A 21,810-nucleotide genomic window follows, 5' to 3' on the forward strand; every position below is an offset into this window, starting at 1 on the left:
ATTCAGAAATGGAAAAGGACTTTCCTAGATGTCAAACAAGGAGCGAATATACAAAATGAACAACAGTCCTTTACTGTCATTTACCGTCCGTCAATCCTGCCATTACGCTCATCTGTGACCAGTTCAACATGGAAAAGGAAATACACGTTTATTCGTTAAACATGAGGATAATACGTATCCTTATCCTACGTATTCTATGTATATTACTGATTAATTTGGTGCAATTTAAAATGTCGTAGTATATGTCGCTCGTCTATATACTACATTTTTTCTTAGACTCCATTCCGATCTCTTACTATTTCATTTGTACAAGGAGCATAATGTGTAATTATATACAAATATTCAAATACAAACATTACAAATATAAACATTATACAAATATAATATGTAAATACATACAAATATTCATAAACTAGATAATGAGTTCATCAAATTTTATGTAGGAATTGTGTAATTATTTAATTAGTTTTAACAATTATAATAGTTGTATATATTTAGTTATGAAAGAGAAATCTTAAAGTAGCAATTTAATTGTGAATAAAAATAATCAAGGTAATTGTACTTGAAACTGCTGTAATAATAGTTAGTGGGAGGATAAGATTATCGGTACTCCTTTAATAAAACACTCTTCTTCTTATCAAATTTGCCTGAAGGATGTGAATTAGTAATGAGCCTGCACAGTCAATCTCCTTTCAAATTATCGTCGGAATATCTTTGAAATAGATGTGACTTTTTGACAGATTAATCAAAGTTGGAACAAGAGCAAGGCATTTGCGTATCTGCTGTTCGACCAACACACGAACAAACCGATTTTACATCGGAGGTGGAATTCAGAGTAAATGAGATTGAATTTCCAAATGAGAATTCTTCTGGTATTTATCCCAAATTATACGCCGAAAATGATAATTTTCTACGTCTACCAAAAATCTACACGTTTCATTCGCGTTGAATTTGTATTGATTATCAAATGGATTAACTAATACATAATATGTAACAAATTGTATTTAAACAATTTTCTTTCAAGTAATAATTTAAATTTTGAAATTTCATTACAGGTAAGTAGAAAGTTTAAAAAATTGATATGAAACAGTTAAAGAAATATAATAGTAAAATTGTAATAGCGATAAGTACCAGAATAACGAACTTTTATTTTGAATGCTCTTTCCTATTCTTAATAAATCAATTTGAATGCTATCAAGCTCTTTTAATGGATTATAATTCAGGTATTAGTTTCAATAATACAGTTAATGTAATTTTTAGAAAAATAGAAGTAGCTGTTTGCCGAAGTATTTCATTTCTCTGATGTACAACTCATTTGACTCCTGACGTTACAAACATTATGGAAGGATCAGCGATAAAATAACGACTATAAACTAATAATTATGCTCTGATTATCAAATATTGATTTCTCGTAAATGTATAATTGGACGCTGATTATTCAAATAAGCACGATAGTAATAATTTTCAATAGCTCTTGGTCTCATTTATTCAGATAAAATTATTATTTCTTAATTCCATATTTTTAGATGCATGTATTTAAGTAGTGAAAAATGAAAAAATTGGAGTTCATAAATTCTTATGGAGATTAAATTCCTATTAAGACTAAGTAAAATATTTTGCCTAGAACACTTTGTCTATGAATAATGTTAAACCGTTCCATTAAGTAATATAATTTAGTTCGATCACTAATTAAATTTTAACTTGTGTCTCCAGAATTCGCTTGAACTGCTTTGAACGTAGGTAATGGAGTAATAGCCAATTAGTGTTTTTTGACTCCCTGAGATTTGCATATGTAATAATATGCACGTTATTGCACATTATTGCACTTGTTGATAGTCGCCACTTTTCCGTGCCTTTTCCTGGTGAAACGATATCTAAACTGACGCGAAACGTTGTGTATTTTTCAGAAAAGAAAGCGGGTTTTTCTCTAGTACCGTTAGATGACATCTTATTAAATTACTTTTTGTATAAAAATACCATTTTGTGTAAAATAAAATTTTGTATAAAATACCAAATTTGTATCACGTTTTTATCGATTGCGAATATGAAACAAACTAAAAATTCGAAAAACTATCTATGCTGTTTATTAATTCCCCTTTGAATTTAAATATTCTAACTGAAAAATAGCCTTTCTTCGTCATTAGTGCTATAAGCTTTATTAACAAAGATTCACGTGTTCATGTGTTTCCGCCTTCTGAGTTAATAGATTTCGAAGTTCATTGCTCCCAAAAGTATGCAACACTGCCGATGAACAGAATTTTACTTTTCAAGAAAATATATGAATCAGTATCACACACATCCTACTCCATGAACACACTAATAGGAAGCAACAGAATTTTCAATTTTCACCATATAAATTGTAAAATAAGTGACAAAAAAAATCCATAATGAGATAAAATTTCTTTTTTTCCCATCTTCTCTCTCTTCTCCTTCTTCTTCTTCTTTAGTTGTCTAATTGTTGTAACGTAAGCACGACGAAACGTACGTCAAATGGACGCGCCCGCCGACTCGGCATATTTTATTAGAAACAAATATTCATGTCACATACCCGGTGCCGGCTGGTGCCAAGTGTTTGACTGTTACGCCACGTTGCACCTGCGTGAAAGACCCGGCATATCCTTCGGCATATGTTTCGGAGAAGTTTAAAATAATATTGAACGAATTTTTCCTTCCACGTCGTGGAACCTCCTTACGCCCTTCCATTTCATGCATAATGCGTAATCGGATGTTCTTCCTCTCCTCCAGATAAAATGTCTCAGTAGACCTATTAAATAACATTCAATTTCCGAATCCTACAGTATCTATGCTATTAGCGGATATTTTTGTTTGAACCTCTTCTCTGGAATCAATTTCATGCACATCGGAACATATCGTTTTAATTGCACAATCACAGTTTCCTTGCTTCACTGTTGTATTTTGATTTTACACCCGAACTTTGATTTTCCTTTTATTTGCCTTTCCTTTCTTCTAGTACGCGAAACATTTTATCTCAAACCGATTTTCTAAAAAAATGTACTTTTCTCGAATAAATAGCTATGTCGCTCCTCTAGCCACGTGACAATAGGTCGTATGATTGTAAAAATGTGGATGTCAAATACAGAGCATTTCTGTTTATAATTTTATATTAATTAATTTCTAGTTTAAATCTGTGGTTCCTTTAGTTCTTAGTTCTGGGATGTGAAGTTATCTTGATTTCTAGGAAAATTTCTTGGTTAAGAACTGTTTTAGTTCTACGAAGAACACGAAGGAAATTCGAAGATCCAATAAACTTCCAAGTTTATAAGAAGCAAATAAGTAAAATGTTTAAGATGAAATTGCAGAAAAGCTACCTTTTCTCAAATTTCGCCGATTTTGAATTATGTTATAAAAATCAACATTATTGAACAACTTTTTCTCCTTAGACATGTGACCGGCTTTAGTTTCCGAGATAGCCACAAAATACGGTCTGTATTACCACAGTGAATTCTGCCCATAATTGTACGTCCGTGGTAGCGTATGTCGCCACTGTCATACCGCCGGCTACCAAACCGACGCATACGCTGCCACAATTGTAAGCAGAATTCATTATAGAGGCACTGACAGTTTTTTGCAAATATCTCGGAAACTAATTCCGATCGCCAGTTATATGCATAGAAAAAAATCGATCAAAATATTAAGCTTTACAACGTATTTGAAAATTATTGAAATCGGAGTAGAGCTTTCCTCCAGTTTTGCCATATTTAATTTATTCAGTAGTTTAATTTATTAGTAGATTAACAAAAAAAAAAGACACTTAAGAAATTTTCTATTAATCTAAGAAACAAATAACTCTTTCACATTAAAAGTTTCATTTTGGTTTCGAATACAATGTATTATACCAATGTAAAACATTCGTGGAAATATTCAAGATGTTTCATGTTGAAATTTGTTCTCGATCAATAGATTGATTCAATTTAAATCGCTTCTGGTTATAAAGGAGAATAACATTGGCAGAGAATTAATTTCGTTTCGTTTTATTTAAAAGTGTCACTTCCGTGGTAGTATTTGTATCCGCAGAGTTTAGTTTCCGCTTTCTGTGAACGTCCACGGAATTTTCTTCACCTCCAAAGATTCGTGTTGCTTGTCTTGCTTTGCTTTACGAGCACGTATTTCACATGTGTATCCGATATCAAATTGCTGGACTGTATCGATCTATTGGCAGACGCATACCAAACAGAATGTAAAACCCAGAAAACGCGTATAAAAATATTTCATTAAATTCAAATGAAAACGATATCTATCATTTTTCTCTGTTACTTTAAGAAGTACGTTCCTTTCCTCGATAAATATCTCTGTGGAATAAATGTAATATGGAATATAAAATTGATACGTACCTTACGCATATTTCCTTCCATTTGATTTCGTTTCGCTTTATTTCTGATACATATGAATAAACCTGATCAGCTGCTACGATTTTATTTTTCCGTTTTATTTTTACTTGTTCTATTCTCTGCCGTTCACCAATCTCACACCGCATTGGCATACACTTAATGTTTACATATATATGTAAGCAAAAGCTAAAAGAATAAAATTACTATTACGCATCTGAAATTTCCAAATACTTCTCAGCTGTTCGTTACTCACCATCAATGAAGAGGCATCGGACATTCTCTCGGTGTTCAGTTATATTACATTATTTTAATATTGGTATTAACAGATTGGTAAAATACGGCACAGAAATTCCTTTCTATTTCAAAGGAATAGATTTAAATTACACATCAGTTTTTTAGATAAAACTATAAAGAAGTTACTTCTTCTCTAGTTTTAATGACTTTTGGATATTTTGTGGAAATCAACATTTTGAACAACTGTTTCCTATACATGTAACACTCGGTCGGTCGTGGTTTCTTTCACTACAGTGAATTTTACCTCTAGCTGTGTGTTCATGACAGCACACACGTTAGTATTGGTTGCCGATTTTTTGTTTATGGTATATACGGCAACAATGAGGGTTGTGCGTGCTTAAAGCTCCGTACGCAACTGCATATGCGAGGCTGTAAGAATGTCTATTATAACTCAACTAAAAATGAATATCATCAATGTATTGGGTTTGGGTTTCAATTAGATTTTTTAATCCGCGGGACGGCTGTCAGCGCTCTCATAAGATAGTAACAAATTAATTAAAAAAATACTAGACAGCTGAATAATTAATGTTATTTCATGAAATAGAAGAATTGTTATTGTTTTGTAGCGGCACTCGACAGTAAAAATACCATCACTCGACACTAACTAGTGTCGAATGACGGCAGCGCAGTAGCTAGCGCCTTAGGTTACGAACGTTCGGAACCCGGGTTTTCAAATCCCGGCGACCGGAGTCCGATTTTTCTTCCACGGCATCAGATATGAGAAGGAAAATGCAGCAGTACACTCCAGCAGCGACACTGGCGACCCGCAGCAGAACCTGTCTCACGCTACACATTAGCAATAGCGCACTATCACCACAACTATCCCGGCAAGCGGGCTACTACAAACAACTATTGCCACCTCAGTTTCATACAAGCGTTGCTGGTCGCTTCTCGCTGGATTGAAAAGACCTAATTCCCAATACTGTCGTTGATGATATTCATTTTTAATTGAATTATAACAGGTATTTATTACAATCTCGCATTTGCAGTTGTGTACGAAGCTTTATCCAACCTCACCATACTTTCGTTTGTATACGTAAACAGAAGCTATTACAAATGCTGCCACGGATGCACAATTTATAGGCAGAATTCACTGTAGTGGTATCCATAGTTTGTTGTAAACATCTCGAAAGCTATGGCCGAACCGATTCATATCAGTTACATATATCAGAAGGAAAAGATTGTTTAAAATGTTAAGTTTATTACAACATATTCAAAAGTCTAAATCGAAAAGGAAGTAACTTTTCTACAATTTTGCAATTTTTTATAATCACAGATATCCTAACCGGATGTGTAACGTAAAATAAATAGATAAACAAAATAAACAGTTTAGTTGACATTAAATATTGTCACAATGCAAAAGGCATACGTATTTATCTTGTGAATTAGACAAGAAACAAACAATTAGCAGGAAAAGATAGTATCTCGAAATGGAAAAATTGGATTTTCTCCATGTTTCAGTTTTGTTTAGTGAATTTCTGTTATTCTTAGTTTTATTACTATCCTACTTACTATTCTGCTACTATTCTCTTCTATTACTAATTGTTACGTCGGCCGACTCTCTACCTAGACCAGGCCACACACCGCGGACAGAATGGCAGCCAGATCCTTATTGCGTACATCCTTATTGCGTACCCTTAAGATTCTCAAGGACCGACTATAAATCTCAGAAAATCTTAGCTAAAGTCTTTCAGATCGGACAAAGATCTTTTTACAAAAGCGTTTTCTAAGGTTTATGGTTTGTTTCGGGAAAACACGTGAAAGTTGGTTTTTCACACGGGCGATGCTTCTTACTACCAACTTTCTATCGAGGGCGGCTAAGACCCTTCTTAGTCCACCAACAGTCTTAATAGCCAATAGAAACAATGTCTGTTACCCTCACTTTCCCAGCCAAAAACTGTCATCAACAAATCCGATGGTCCCGTGCACTAGACACACCCTTCTCTAGCTCTCCTCCGACACAGCATCGTCACTTTCAAAGTAGTTCGTTTTCGTCGTCAGAACAGTCAACAAGTCTATAACGGTTCCACCCTTAAATCAGTCCATTTTGTAAAGCCTAACTGCATACATCGAGAGCTTTGACGAATAAAGTCGCTTAGTCTAACGAATTCATTGAGAGATATCGTAAAGTCGGGTCGAATTTCTGTAACGCATTCACTGTACTTATCGCCAAATACTTTGTGACGCTCATATTGTTGTACGATTGATTGTTGAATATACACACCTGTTAACACAGTGTTAAATTCATTGAACCACCCCTGTTATCCTAATCGAAACAAAGGGAACGACTATTTCGCGGCGTCGATTAGCCGAATCGTAGCGAGAATTTACGCCTCTCGCTGACGCATTTTCCTCGCGACCGCGTCTCTCTGCGAAAGGTCGTAACACTAATATTCTATATTATCTATTTTGACAAAATATTTTTTAATGTTACGAGAGGCCTATTTCTTAAGCAATTGCGACCGGAAGGAGTTAATACATTACAGTTTCCTTTACTAGGTAAATCATAGTACAATTACAAACATATTCCTCCAAATAAATGTAATGTTGAAAGATATTATTGCCAATTATTTTCAACGTACATTTCATCCATTTGTTATAAAATTATAATCAAAGTTAGCAATTACCAACTTTTCGCTCTGTTCACTTCATACTTCAATTGCTTTTTTACAATTTCCCCATCGTATTGCAAGTAAAAAATTGTGCTTTTATAATTCCTTGGAACCCTAGAATGATGTCCTATAAATATTTTTGGTGCCTGAGCTGCACAAAAATTGATCACCTTCTATTATCCTTCTTTCCCTTACATTCAATATCATGGAACTAAATTCAAATTACGATAAGTATCGATAGTTACTGAAACTGATGACATTTTGAAAAAAATCAAATGTAAAATAGTAAAATGTAAGAAATAAAATTACGACTAGCAGTCGTAACGTAATTGTAACCTAATTAGGTGAATACAGCAAGAAGACAAAAGGAAAGAGGCGACGAAATAATCTATATCGTACAGCTTCATATGGGACATACGAAGTATGTCTCTATCTTTATTTCTTCCTGATACTGACTACAATATATGTATTCACAAATATTTACAGGATTCCGTTGCATCATTCTACATCTTTTATAAAGAGTTCTGCATTCGTCGATAATTTTTGCCAACTTCCTGGAAAGAAGTCGGCCATTACGACACGAGTAGGTATATAAAATTATCGCACACACCTAATATACATACATTGCATTGTCAAACTAATAGGAAACCGTACGCTTGGTTGTTTCATTTATACAACCAATTATGTATCTCTCGTTTTCTTCTTTCGCTGACAAATTAAGGGATCAGTTATAATTATACGGCCATTATACCTAACAAATGTCATTAATTGAACATTATTCACGAAATAAATGTTACAATATAAAGTAATTGAACCTTCATTATCATACCCTATGAAAATTGCGATTGACTTAATTGTTATGTTCGATAAACAGATATCGAGTACAGATGGATACACATCCGAATATTACGTTCATTCTCAGTCAACGGATAGTAAAATACTTGTAATTTCAACGGTCCCAACAAATTATCAATTGCTTCGTCTCATACCGTAATTTAATTACTGTACTGCCCGGATTATCGAAATCCTATCAATTTCTTTTTCTTTACCGACAAAAATTTTGTTTACGATATCTGCAATATTCGCCATCCGTGCAACTTAATCATTATATACGTAATTTCATTGCATCCCATTTCACAAGTGAAACACGAAACAAAGAAAAGTAAATACACACCCTCATTTGCTTCGCGTGTACTTACATATACATATGTATATAAAATTATGCATTTTGTTGAAAAAGAAACTGGAACAAACTGGAGGAAAGAACTCGGACAATATTTAAATACCTCTTTCACTGGGAAGTGTACATAACTATATTCGTCGGGAAGAAAACTCTTTAATATCACGAATGTTTGAACACTGAAGATGTTTTTACTATCGATGATTTACAGTAACTTTATTTCCTTCCTTAAATACGTTCGTTCGCTGCATTTATCGTCATATTCGTTATATAGAAAAATGTTAATACATGGAAGCCATGGATTTGCAACGTTCGTCGCATCGCATCAAATATTCTCTTTTCTTTTAGCAATAAGTTTCGAAACAATGACCAAAGAGAAATAAGAAAAATTAAACAGAGAGAAGAGACAGAAACCTATGTTCAACACTAACCTTACCACGGCCGATCAAATGACCGGTTTCAAAATTTAATTTAAAATTGTACATTCATTGTTATTTCTTTCTTTCATCCAACTTTATGTAAATTTTTATATTAACAAAAATTGAAAAATTGATTAATCAGCTAATACAGAAATTTACATAAAGTTAGACGAACAAAAGAAGTAACAATGAATGTACACTTTTTAATTAAATTTTGAAGCAGGTCATTTGACCGGGCCTGGTAAGGTTAGTATTAACCAACGAGACACTTGTACAAATTACTGTACAATTCTCGCCGCGCAAAAATTCGCTTCAGACTTTGTAGTCATAAAATAACTTCTCTCTTTCTCTCTCTCTCTCTCTCTCTCTCTCTCCCTCTCTTTTTCTTTCTTTCTTCTTCGTGAAGATTTTTCCTTATGCAGAAAAAATAAGGACAAATCCCGCGGCAGGCAACGGAGCCTATTGAAATTAACTTTATGGTCCTCTCTAATATGCGTAAGTACGAATTCGCTGTCGTGCCTATAGATAATCCAATAACAATCCAATAACTGATAACAATAACTGATCAATTAAATATTTCGAAAGAATGGAGAAAATAATAATCAATATAAAAAATAATCAATTGACTGCGATAATGTACATACGACAGATTCTTAGGAAACCTAACTGTACAATTTTTATCGCGTTTACCTCCTTCAAAGACCAGTTTTTTCATTCGTATTGTCTAGTGTTATAATCGGAAAAACGTTTTAAAGCGTCAGCTTTCAGAGATCATCCAGAGTTGACGACGATGTATAAATAATCCTCGGTTAAATCGCCTTGACACGGGTTAGACATTACAGATGCCAAAGACGATTCAAAGATCCGGCTCGTTTACTTGTGCGTATGTGTATGTTACAGGCAAAGATTATTCCAGTATATATCAAAAAGGCTTTCTCCCGGTATGCAGTCGGGGAGTCGGATAAGCCCACTCTATGTCAAATTTCGTAAGATTTATCACCATGGTTATTAACGTTTTTTTAACTTATAATACTTGTCGATGTCTTTGGAAAACAAATTTCCTTACATTCCCTTTTAGGTTTGTAAGTCTTTGAAGTCGCTAATAGTAAAAAATTTCATTAATTCGATGTATGTATTATGAATTCAAATTATTATTATTATTATTATTTCATTGTTGTAATTTACATTATTTTGTATATACGAATAAATCAAGCTGATTAAGAACCTTCGCGCGAAGCTACATACAAATTATATTTTGCATTAAAAGTACCGATTCTAGAACCCGTGTTGATTAAATATTTTTTGTTTTCCTTGGTGAATACTAGAATCGCTTAAACTTCTTGAACTCTTCTTAGACCCTTGGATTCTCAAACTTCTTAGACTTCTTAGACTTACAAACAGTAAAACTAATAGTTTGAATAAAAGTGAAATTCGATTAAAGAATAAAACTCGATTGAACAGAGGCTACTGGGTAATCGATGTCGGTTAGTTTTTATCGACGAAGAAACTCGGATACTGGATCCTCTGATTGTTCGTATTATTGTTGCCTATAACATACACTCTGTTGCTCGTTTGTTTGTTCGCATGCAAACTGCAGAACTACAACGACTTCTATAAATTATATGTACATTCATGTAAGTAGAATTTTATATAATACAAATTATTCCTCACATGTGCAACATAAAGTTATTCTTTGCCCTTTTCTGTTTCTTTACAAAATTCCTTGTTATCGTTTTACTTTTAGTTTAATCATGCAAAATTCACTTACGCGTGGATATTGTCTTCTTTTACAAGAGAATTCAAAAATAGAGACAGAGCGTGAATGATCAGACATGAGAATCACTCGATGATCACCTAGAGGTACATACAAATGTTACTTCGATATGCTACGAGACATTCTTAAAAATAAATACTTACATACGTTCGATCTTTCTTTGTAGACGCTTATAATTACAGAAAAATAAGTCTTCTACGTCTGTAATTGTCGAAGGAAAGATATGTTTAGGAAGATATGTTGGAGTTAAAGCGTGAGTATAGTTAAAGTGTACGCTCATTGGTAAACGTATGCATTTATTATTTGCATGTAGCGGAGAAACACATGAGAAAACACATGTTTTACATATAGATAGGATGGTTATACTCGCTTTTAGCGCACTGTGTCATGATAAAAAATGCAACTCCATGATGGAAGCGAATATTACGTATCATAATACGATAAATACACGTTTTAAGAACAAATAACTTTTTAATAATTTTCTTGGTAATATGATCCAAGTATCATTTTATTTTAATTAATTGTAACATGTTGTTAGAAAATGTAATGCATTGTGTATATTCGTTGATGAATTATTGAGCATGTTCGTTGCTCGAAGAAATTTGATTAGTGCATACGTCCACTGTGCATCTTACGCTTTAACTGTGTGTGTATATAAACAGAGGAAAGTGTAGATGAACGTTGAAAGTGACAGTCCTAATTTCAATACCTAAATAGCAATATTGTTGATTTGATTTTTTTGCCTTATTCGAATCATTGGTCGACAGGCGCGAGCGACATGCCAACCAAAGTGGCAAGCTACGAAAATTCCATTCAAGATTATTGTCCTGGGACGGTAAGGATGAAGAATGTATTGTAATTGTCTCCCTGATCGACAATAGGCATTTATCTTGGTTAACATCGTATTGAAATTCCGTAAACTATTTTGAAGTTATTTACAATTAGGAAATATCGGAGAGGTAGAGATTGAATTTGACAACATTGAGAAGCTCTTAAAAACACACTATTAAGTAAATGTTGAGAAAATAGTTTAAGCAAATAAATAATTGAAATTCTGTGCAGAAATCTCAAGAAATGATTAAACTGTTGCTCTTCGACGTACTTTTTAATTATAACATTTATTAGGTATAGAAGTTTTGTACCTTATTTTGTACATAATTCCACGTTTGAATTTATTCGACTTTTACTAATTGTAATAAAAACGAAGATAGACGATATTTGAAAGGAACGTGTAAAATGTAAGTTTTCTTAAATCAAGTGGCAAACAAATCATTTACTCTGAGCGAGCATAGGGACTATATTTAGAAACTCTACCTAGAAATATTGTCCTCGATAACAAAAAATCGTCTAAAGAAACGTGAACATAACGTCGAGCTTTGAAATACTACGAGTTTCATGTTAATTTTGAGTTTCGAATGAAAAGAAATTTTTTTCACGATATACATTTACTAAGAAATATACATTTCGTACCGATGTACAAGCTTTCTCCTTAAGCTTTTAATGTCAAAAAACTTAAAAAGCGAAATTTCATAAATTTCTTTTTCACGCTATTACGTTCGACTCAGTAAATCTATCAAATAGAAACCAAACTTCATTTCGCTCGATTGACTATTAGTTTTTAATGAAAGTAACCGGAAATTCTGATTTTTCGCAAAAACGAACCTCAACTATTTCATATACTTAACACAAGTCTAAAGTCCAAAGTAAATTTCTAGATGACAAAGCAGGGCGCCGCACCGCTCTTCAGTATTTGCTAAGTGAGTAGATAACGACTTGAGGCAAATTTTATAGAGCTTTAAAGACCATCGACCTACCTATCTGAAAATCTACGAAACCCGCTTTGGAAAGAAAAGGTTTGCGCTAGGTTAACCACGAACATCCTTGGACACAGGCGGAAGAAAATAAATTGTTAATCGAACGAAAGTAATTGAGAAGATAAAATCCTCTAGAATCTGGGAAGACTGGGATCAACGTCGATGATTTTCAGCGGGATGTGATATCCTGTTGACGACGTGCAATGGTGTACAGGCTCGTTCGATGGGCCATATTTCACAAGGCCATTATGCCGGCGCGGGGGTAATAATACCGCACAATTACCGTGGATCTCGAGTTCTCGAAAGAAAGGAAATAAAATCAGCATAAAGTGAGCCACCAAATGGTGCCGGCAGACCTTTAATGAAAGTACCAGTGGCGGAGGAGAAGGAAAGGCATAAGGAATAGCGGCGCGAAAACCGGGGTAAAGAAGAAGGGGCCGGCCCTTAAATTAATTCGCGATGAATTACGTCCGCGCCAGCTGTTCGGACAGTTGTGTTTATTTATGAAGGAACTAAGATCTTCTTCGCGTAGTCCTTAAAGCCGGATTCCGCCCATATAATTCCCTGCGATGACCGAATTCTTTCTCTTCCTTTTAGTCGACATGCCGCGCCACGTTAGCTTTCCTGATGGCTGAATTCATAAACTTGGGGAATTCTTGGACAGCCTGCAGGGAAATGTATCGTGCAGAAGAACATAGGATAATGAACTTCCCATTGATGTTACGTTAATATAGAATAGTTTAGAAATGATAATATTTAGAAGATATACCTCGGTGGATTTTTCGAAAATACAGTACCGGTTAACAATTTTGAATCACTTTGTTTTGAATCATTCGAGTTGTATCAGTCATAAATCCAACAAATATGGTTCGTGTTAACGAGAACAATTCAATTCTACAAATCGTATCATTACTTTTCCAAAACGCGATATTGCAACAGTATAAATTAGAAAACAAATCAATTATTAAATGATTTATAAACAACAGAAGTCAGAACAAAACAGAATAATAAGTAAATTACGAAAAAATAGCGTTTAAAGAATCAAAAGGGATTATCATGTAAATTTTTAGTCTCATTTGGTAGCTCAGTAAGTTGAAAATCGTCTCTAACGATAGCATGATACTGATTGTGAAATCCTTTTTGCGTACTATCATTTTCTCCTTTATACAACAATTCATTTTATCTATCTTCAACTTCAAAAAGTAACAGTTTAGTAATATATTTATTTATAATTTAATATAACATTCTTCTTAGAAATGACATTTATAACTACAACGACAACAACAAATAAACAAACGACAAATTATCACTTTTTATAAAATAACACAAAGAAATCAAACAATGTATGACACATAATACTTGTAACACGAAAAACGAGTCAATTAACGTACCAATAATTTCTGAGTTTCTCAGTCTCACCCCATAGTTAACATCCTAGCTGTTAAATGGTAAAAAAGGAAAATTTTTTTAGCGCGATATCGTGCAAGTACATGTGCATATTATAATATTAGGAAGCAAAGCGTGTATCATTACATCTTATTAATCATGTTCAAATTGTTGTGTAAAAGTGTTCTTAATCTACTTCTAATCCCTGGTAGCGTTTCGATGTTAGCCATGAGACATTTGATTTGAGGGTTTGGGAACTTCCTTAAATCTTCAAGACGTTACCTTCAAAAGAAAAAACCGCTTAAACGTTGTAAAGAAATAAATCACTCTAGCGATAGAAATAGCACAGTAGAGAAGTACCCACGCAGCCTCTCGACGAGGAAATAATAGCAGCAGTCGCTAATTTAGTCGTTCTCGAGGTTCGAGAACCGAAAAATGTGGAGGACATTCATCTATTTAGTAACTGTCGTGTCAGAAGCGCCCGATGATGCGAAGTCATAATCAGACGTTAAACTTGTCACGCTTTAGTCCCCGATTACACGATTTTCAGCTAGCTGTACAAGTTCTCTTCCTTCCTACTCTCATTCTTCTTCCTGCTGATACGAAGGGATTAAACCGAACTCCCCGCGTCGATAAATAACAATTAACGGGAGGGAACACAAAAGAAAATGCTATCAACGGTCGAAAATATGTACAAAAATATCACGACTATCTTTCTTTTTCACGCTCATTTACCGTTGCCGCCTGTTTCTATTCAACCAAAATACTTCAGAAAAAGCAGGATTCGCACATTTACGGAAAACACAACACACTCGCTATGCCTCTTCATCTAGAGTTTAGAAGGAATGAACGAACAAGCGGGATCCTCGATGAGGAATCGTACGATCTGTATGAATATAGAAAAGGATTAACAATAAGTTGTCTGCGAACTTTTTTATTAGAAATATGCGAAAGCATATATACATTGTTAGAAGGAGAGAAATTATTGTTCAAAGGTATTATTTTGTAAATGGCTCTACGTTACATTTTAGACAACAAAGTTCAGAAAACCTTCGTTTCCAAACGAATCGAGGCAACGCAAATGAAAATTTTCATTTTAACTTGCACATACTCATACCTTTTCATTCATCTTTTCGATATGAAAGTTTGCGATACGATTAAACAGTGAACTGGTTCCGAACCGGTTCTATTAACTCGCGATTAATACATTTACAGAGTTTATGGCAAATGAAAGAGCTCAACTTTAATTCGAAAAATAAAAAAAGAAGAAAATAGAAGATTATTGTAAGTATTGATGGAAAAATCAGTTGGTTATGAAAAAATTAATGTTTTGATTTTTATCAAAGACGATTACGTGGGAAGACAAATGTACAACAACACTACCTAATCGTAACTATTCATATAAATGCTGCACTGCTCAAATTAATATCCAGTGTATCATATTCCGAAAAGATGTATACATTTATTTCTAAACAAAGATATAATAATGTTAAATTGACGTAGGTAAATCAACAGATCGCACGTATCTAATCAAGGTTCGATCTGTCGTTCGTGAGCGAGTGTGTGTACATATAGATACACGTATATACGCGATGTCTAAAATCACTTGGTCCGACCGAAGGAATCCGTCCGTTAAAGCATCCGGCTTGGCCAAGATGTTTGATGCTCAACGCATAAAAGGCTGTCGTCGACAGTGATTAAAAACGCAATACACCCTATTAATATTTGCCGCTTACGAGATCTACTTACATATACAGACAACTTAGTTACCCTGACGTGTCAATATGCACACACATGTACACGTGCGAGCTTGCATGTGTATGATACATAGATACGTGTACAAGCATATATACATGCACATCACGCGAATTTATTGCCGTAGAAACTGACATAAGAAGTATACACCTGGCAGTTTGTTTTGCGAATATAACGTATGTGTATCATATGTGTATGCGTGTCTATATGTTGCCAGGATTGTAGGTTTTATCTTCTTCTACCCTTCCTTGCTTTGTTTCCTCTTAAGTTTCTTATTCTTACATCGTCGTTTCAAACCTTTCTACTTTGCTAGCTTATTATCATCTTCAAAATTAACAGGATCGTGCCTTTTCAGAATTTTTAGATTAGTCATTATTATCGTATAAATTTAATCAGAGCGTAGAATGACAAGGATTGATAATGGTGATCACGATGAATCTTTAAATTAATCACGATTAAAGTTGTTAGAGTATCAAAATTTTCACAAAGTGTATCGAATTTAAATCAGATGAATTTCTAGAAAACTAAGTAGTTAGAAAACTAAACTTTTACACGATTTTTGTGTATTAATTTGATAAAGGAACAGTGATTTGTAGGAAAGAAATTTTAAACCTATTAAAGATATCAAATTCTACGAACTAAAAATATTCCAGAAAAATAAATTTTTATGAAATTTTTCGTGTAGGTATGAAACGAAGATATAACTTTTATATATCCAATAGTTTTATTGAACATTCGCGATGCAATCGTATCGTGTATTTATGTGTAGCATTCCCTATGGCAGACCTTATAAAAGGCTTAAAGTCTCACTTTTTTCTCAATGAGTAAACGAAACAGGATACATGTCGATACGAATAATCAGATCGATGCAAACAACATATCCACATATATCTGTATGAATGATCTTGTTAATATAAATATTTTATCCATTTTGTTTTCACTCAAAGTAAAGCTTTAACATCTCGTTTCATTATACGTTCGCAAATCACGTGTTTCGTTTTCTCTGTTACTTACCTATGTAATACATACATACATATGTGAAACATGCTTATATGCTCGAGTTAGATTGTCCACATTTGCATTTATCTCGGACTGTCTACAATTTAGGGTGTAGCTACTTTAATTTCATTCTTTACTCACGTTAAGAAACGTACGAACGACGACGATCTTAAAAAGCAGAATGCAAGCCCATGTTTATAGCATAAAACACATTATACCACTCACGTAAAAATACAAGTTCCGTGGTCCGTTCGTAGACTACTAATCACGTAAAAGTTAAGTGATATACCATTTTATAATGGGAAATATCTTTTCTCAATCTCACGATTCTTCCTTTATAGGAGATATATTTTCAGCAATTTTCAAGTACCGAAAGCAAGAAAATTTTTTAGATTTTTCTCTAAAATGTAAATCACGGATTTCACACATCTGCACGTATCAAAGCGTCATTTTTTCAATAACAGTCTTCATTTTGCAGCACTTTGGGATACTTAGACTTATTTGTTTGAATTTGTATGAATAGAATATGTTACGCCACGAGACTTAGTATGAATCGTGTTTCTAACCGTCGCTCGCGGTCCTACAGCGTCACAGACAGATCGTCTTATCTGTCCGACGAAAAATATACAATGTATCGACAAGCGCATAGTTATCGCCAAGCAGCGAGTTCCAGAAATGTCGATTTCGGTCCGTTATTTCGTTTTAACGAAGAAGGTGACCTACGTGATCATAGGCGCGAACAGTGGCGTGATCCCAGCGTAGTGGGGGTCGTCTCCCCGAGAAGACAAAGAAAGAATTGATCTAAGGGAAATTAGTCTCATTTGAAAATTCATACTGCATACATCGAGAACTCTGACGAATAAAGTCGCTAAGTCTAATGAATATCGAGAAATATCAAAAATCGAGTCGAATTTCTGTAACGCATTAACTGTATATTCATCGCTAAATAATTTGTGACGCTTTTATTATTATTTAATTTATTGTTAAAAATACAAGCTATATTAACCTGTTAACAAAATGTTAAATTCAGTGAACCACCCCTGTTATCTTAACTGAAACAAGGGGAACGACTATTTCGCGGCGTCGATTATACGAATCGTAGCGAGAATTTACGCCTCTCGCTCACGCGTTTTCCTCGCGACCGCGTCTCTCCTCGAACGGTCGTAACATTTTGGTCCTTCGAGCCGGATTCAGTGGCAAGTGAAAAGTGTTGACATGTAACCGGTCGAATCATTTGGTCTTCTAAGCCGTATCACGTGTCATACGAAAAATGCATACCAGCGATACCCACTACCAGCCAGTGCCACGTGAATCCAACTTAACCAACATCAATAGCGTTACCACTCCAGCGAAGTCAGTAACGCCAGGGCCGTCAATTCTGAAGAGGTAAAACCCGGTGGTTGAAGAACGCAATCACGGAACCTCACGCCAACAACTAGAGAGCCAACTTCCGTAAGGAAACGTCTCACACGTTAAACGTGACACACGGTGACGAGCAACAGTTAAACTCACAGCTACAAGGTAAGATCGTTCATTGCATTGTCTTTACAATCCGCTATAAAAATAGAGAATACAGACAAAATTATCTCCTTGCATCGGAGACGAGGTTTCCAAATCGGTCGATTTACTACCATATCCAAATGATTCGACGAATTTGAACAATCCACTCAAAAGAAAAAGGCCTATTTAACGGCCCACCAGTCATTGCTCGACGACGCGTGGAAACAATACCGACTATTGCAAGAAGAACTAGAAGATTTAGGCGAGGAGGAAGACGCGCGCGTTTCCGAAATTACAAACATATATTACGATCCGGTAGTACGAATACACACGCTCATGGATGATACACCAGCATCGTCGTCGAAACCGCCAAGTTGGGACTCATCCAATATCGCCGAGCCGACTTCGATTAAATTACCAGAAATTCACCTACCTACTTTCGACGGTACAATTGAAAATTGGCATTCCTTTTATGATTCATTCTCGTCCACAATAGATCGAAGTGAACGACTGACACCTGTCCAAAAATTCCATTATCTTCGATCATCTTTGACTGAAAAGGCCGCGCGGAGTATCCAATCGTTAGACATTACGGAACTCAATTATTCGATTGCTATTGACGTTCTTAAAGAAAAATTTGACTGCCACCGTCAAGTCTGCATGCGCCATTGGGATCTGATTTTCGATTATCCGAAAATAACCAAAGAGACACCCGAAGCAGTAGATGATTTTCTCGAGACAGTTAAAGTTAATCTTCAAGCCTTGGAGAAACTAGATGAACCAGTCGCCTCAAACGTCGTTCTGATCAAATTATTCACTTCGAAACTACCATCAGCCACCATTCGTAAATGACAACGCACCCAGCTTGACAAAAAAATGCCGTAATACACGCACTTGATAGACTTTCTAAAAACACGAACAAACGAGGATAGGACAAGCTCCATCACAATCGTAAAAAAAGGGCTTCCGACCCACATAATCGTCAGCGACAAACCGCGCCGCGAACCCACACTTTTACCACTATACATGGTGTGTCCAACTTGCCAAGGACCACACGAAATTTGGAATTGCGATGTCTTTAAGGCGAAGTCGGTCAAAAATCGTCTTGAAACCGCCAAAAGGACATCGCTCTGTACTAATTGTTTAGGTAAAGGGCATTCTTTGATTCACTGTTCCGCCGGTTCATGTCGCATATGCAGACTACGGCATTACACGTATCTACATCAAGATCAAGATCAAGGTCATGTCAAGTCACGATCACCTAGCGGCCGATCATCGAGCGGTCGATCGTCGAGCGACCGATCATCAGGCAGACGATCATCACCTAGTTCACCGATACCTCGTTCGTCACATCGTTCGAGACGATCATCTCGTCGATCATCTCCCCGATCGTCTGCTCGATCGTCTCCCCGATCGTCTGCTCGATCGTCTCCCCGAACGTCTTCTAAACGCGAGTCTCGTTCGACACGAACAAAGGTAACCGGATCAAATCTATCGTCGAGTCCTCAACGACAAGAGAAACAATGACTGCATTAGACGACTTTATTAGGGACCGAATCGCACAAAACGGATCAATTGCCTCGCTTCCTTCTAAACCATCGTACCACGATCTGTTAGTGACAGCGCAGGTTAACATTCTGAACAATAAAACTCAACCATTCCGTTGTAGAGCTCTGCTAGATACCGGCTCTAGCATGAACTTCATCACCGAAAAACTTGCCAAATCATTAAAACTCAACCAACGGAAATATTTGGTCCCAATCGGAGCCCTAAACTCGTTATCGACGACATCGAAACGTTATATCACGGCTACAATCACCTCAATCGACGGCACATACGAACGTACACTGACGTTCCTAATTATACCAACTATATCGACTTGGGTCCCAGATCAGCCCGTAGATCGCTCAATGATACAAATACCTAGGAATCTCCAACTAGCCGATGCAATATGCATATACCTGCTCCGATCGAAATCATATTGAGCGCCGGACCAACACTAGCATCACTCTGTGTCGGCCAACTTGACATCAGTCACTCAAACGGGCCTGACTTGCGTCTGCAAAAAAACGCGATTCAGATGGGTCATCGGGGGGAGCCCAACCTCGCAATCATCAGCACATACGTTTCGCGCCTCCACGACGGCTTTACAGGCGGACCTCGCCCGTTTTAGGGAGATCGACGAAGGACCGCCCACTTTACACATTTCAGAGGCGGAACGACAGTGCGAGGAACACTTCCGAAATCACGTCCAACGCACCGACAAAGGGCGATACATTGTCGCTCTTCCATTTAACGAAACGACTCCTTCGTTCAGATCTTCTAAAGCCATGGCGATGAAGCGTCTCACATCTCTCGGCCACCGATTCCAACGAGACAAACAATTTGAAGCCGACTATCACGCCGTAATACAAGAATACTTGGAATTAGGACACATGACGAAGATTACCACGAACCATTCAACTGACGACGGATATTTTCTGCCACATCACGGCGTGATCAAAGAGTCCAGCCAAACTACAAAGCTCCGAGTCGTGTTCGACGGATCTGCACCAACCATCACCGGAGTTTCATTAAACGACATACTTCATACGGGACCGAAACTACAAAAGGACCTATTCTACATTCTCCTGAGATTCCGTTCTCATCAATACGTCCTTACAGGCGATGTCGGAAAAATGTATCGACAATTTCCTGTGCGTCCAGAGAATCGAAAATTCCAACAGATTTTGTGGCGTAACACGAAGGGAGAAGTTGACACCTATCAACTCAATACAGTGACGTTCGGACTGTCAGTGGCCCCGTATCTAACCATTCGGTGCCTCAAACAATTAGCGGACGACGAGGGACATCGATATCCACGAGCGGCAACAGTCTTACAACGAGATTTTTATGTCGACGATGTTCTCACAGGAGTTGATACAGGGGTCGAGGCACGATTATTAAGAACAGAGCTCACAGAATTGCTTAAATTAGCCGGTTTAAACTTTCGAAAATGGGCGTCGAATGACCGGGAACTACTAAACGGACTTTCCGAACAGGACATAAAAGACAAGCTTCTTCTAGGCGAATTTCAAACTTTAAAAACTCTGGGTGTTGTTTGGAATTCATCTGACGATTCGATCCTGTATTCCGTCAAAATCAATTCCATCACCTCTCAAATTACGAAGAGAACAATCAGCTCCGAAATCGCCAAGATCTACGACCCTCTTGGATTGCTTGCAGCAGTAATCGTTCGAGTTAAGATGCTGCTTCAACGACTCTGGACATTAAAAATCGATTGGGACGAATCGCTTCAGGCCGACTTACACATAGAATGGAGCAAATACTATGCGCAGTTACCATTGTTAAATAACGTAAGGTTTCAACGCAAAACCATAATCAAGTCCGCAGCGGAAATTGAGTTACACGGATTTTGTGACGACAGCGAAAAGGCGTATGGGGCATGAGTTTACCTTCGCACGATCACTCCGGATGGCCATGTATGGACACGACTCCTCACTGCGAAGTCAAAGGTAGCTCCGCTCAAATCACAAACCATTCCAAGACTGGAACTGAGTGGAGCACTTCTTCTCACATCATTGACTACTACAGTCTTTCAAGCTTTACCAAATAATATTTCTCGATATTCGTTAGACTTTATTCGTCAGAGCTCTCGATGTATGCAGTATGAATTTTCAAATGAGACTAATTGCCCTTAGATCAATTCTTTCTTTATCTTCTCGGGG

General features: G+C 36.2%; 2 protein-coding genes across 2 annotated transcripts; both read left to right on the top strand.

Moving 5' to 3' along the window:
* The first annotated feature begins 18,418 nt into the window (after positions 1-18,418).
* Positions 18,419-18,934, top strand: LOC139993078 (uncharacterized). The gene has a single exon (XM_072014492.1). It carries the CDS (start codon positions 18,419-18,421, stop codon positions 18,932-18,934), a length of 516 nt encoding a protein of 171 aa, XP_071870593.1.
* Positions 18,935-20,412: 1,478 nt separating this feature from the next.
* LOC139993079 (uncharacterized) lies at positions 20,413-21,531 on the top strand. Its single transcript, XM_072014493.1, has one exon. It carries the CDS (start codon positions 20,413-20,415, stop codon positions 21,529-21,531), a length of 1,119 nt encoding a protein of 372 aa, XP_071870594.1.
* Positions 21,532-21,810: the final 279 nt, after the last annotated feature.

The sequence above is a fragment of the Bombus fervidus genome, chromosome 12 (genome assembly GCF_041682495.2).
Source record: "Bombus fervidus isolate BK054 chromosome 12, iyBomFerv1, whole genome shotgun sequence".
Classification (NCBI taxonomy): domain Eukaryota; kingdom Metazoa; phylum Arthropoda; class Insecta; order Hymenoptera; family Apidae; genus Bombus; species Bombus fervidus.

Excerpts from the sequence above, each read along its gene's own strand:
- LOC139993079 (XM_072014493.1), top strand. The coding sequence starts at position 20,413 with ATGGCGATGAAGCGTCTCACATCTCTCGGCCACCGATTCCAACGAGAC.
- LOC139993078 (XM_072014492.1), top strand. The coding sequence starts at position 18,419 with ATGGATGATACACCAGCATCGTCGTCGAAACCGCCAAGTTGGGACTCA.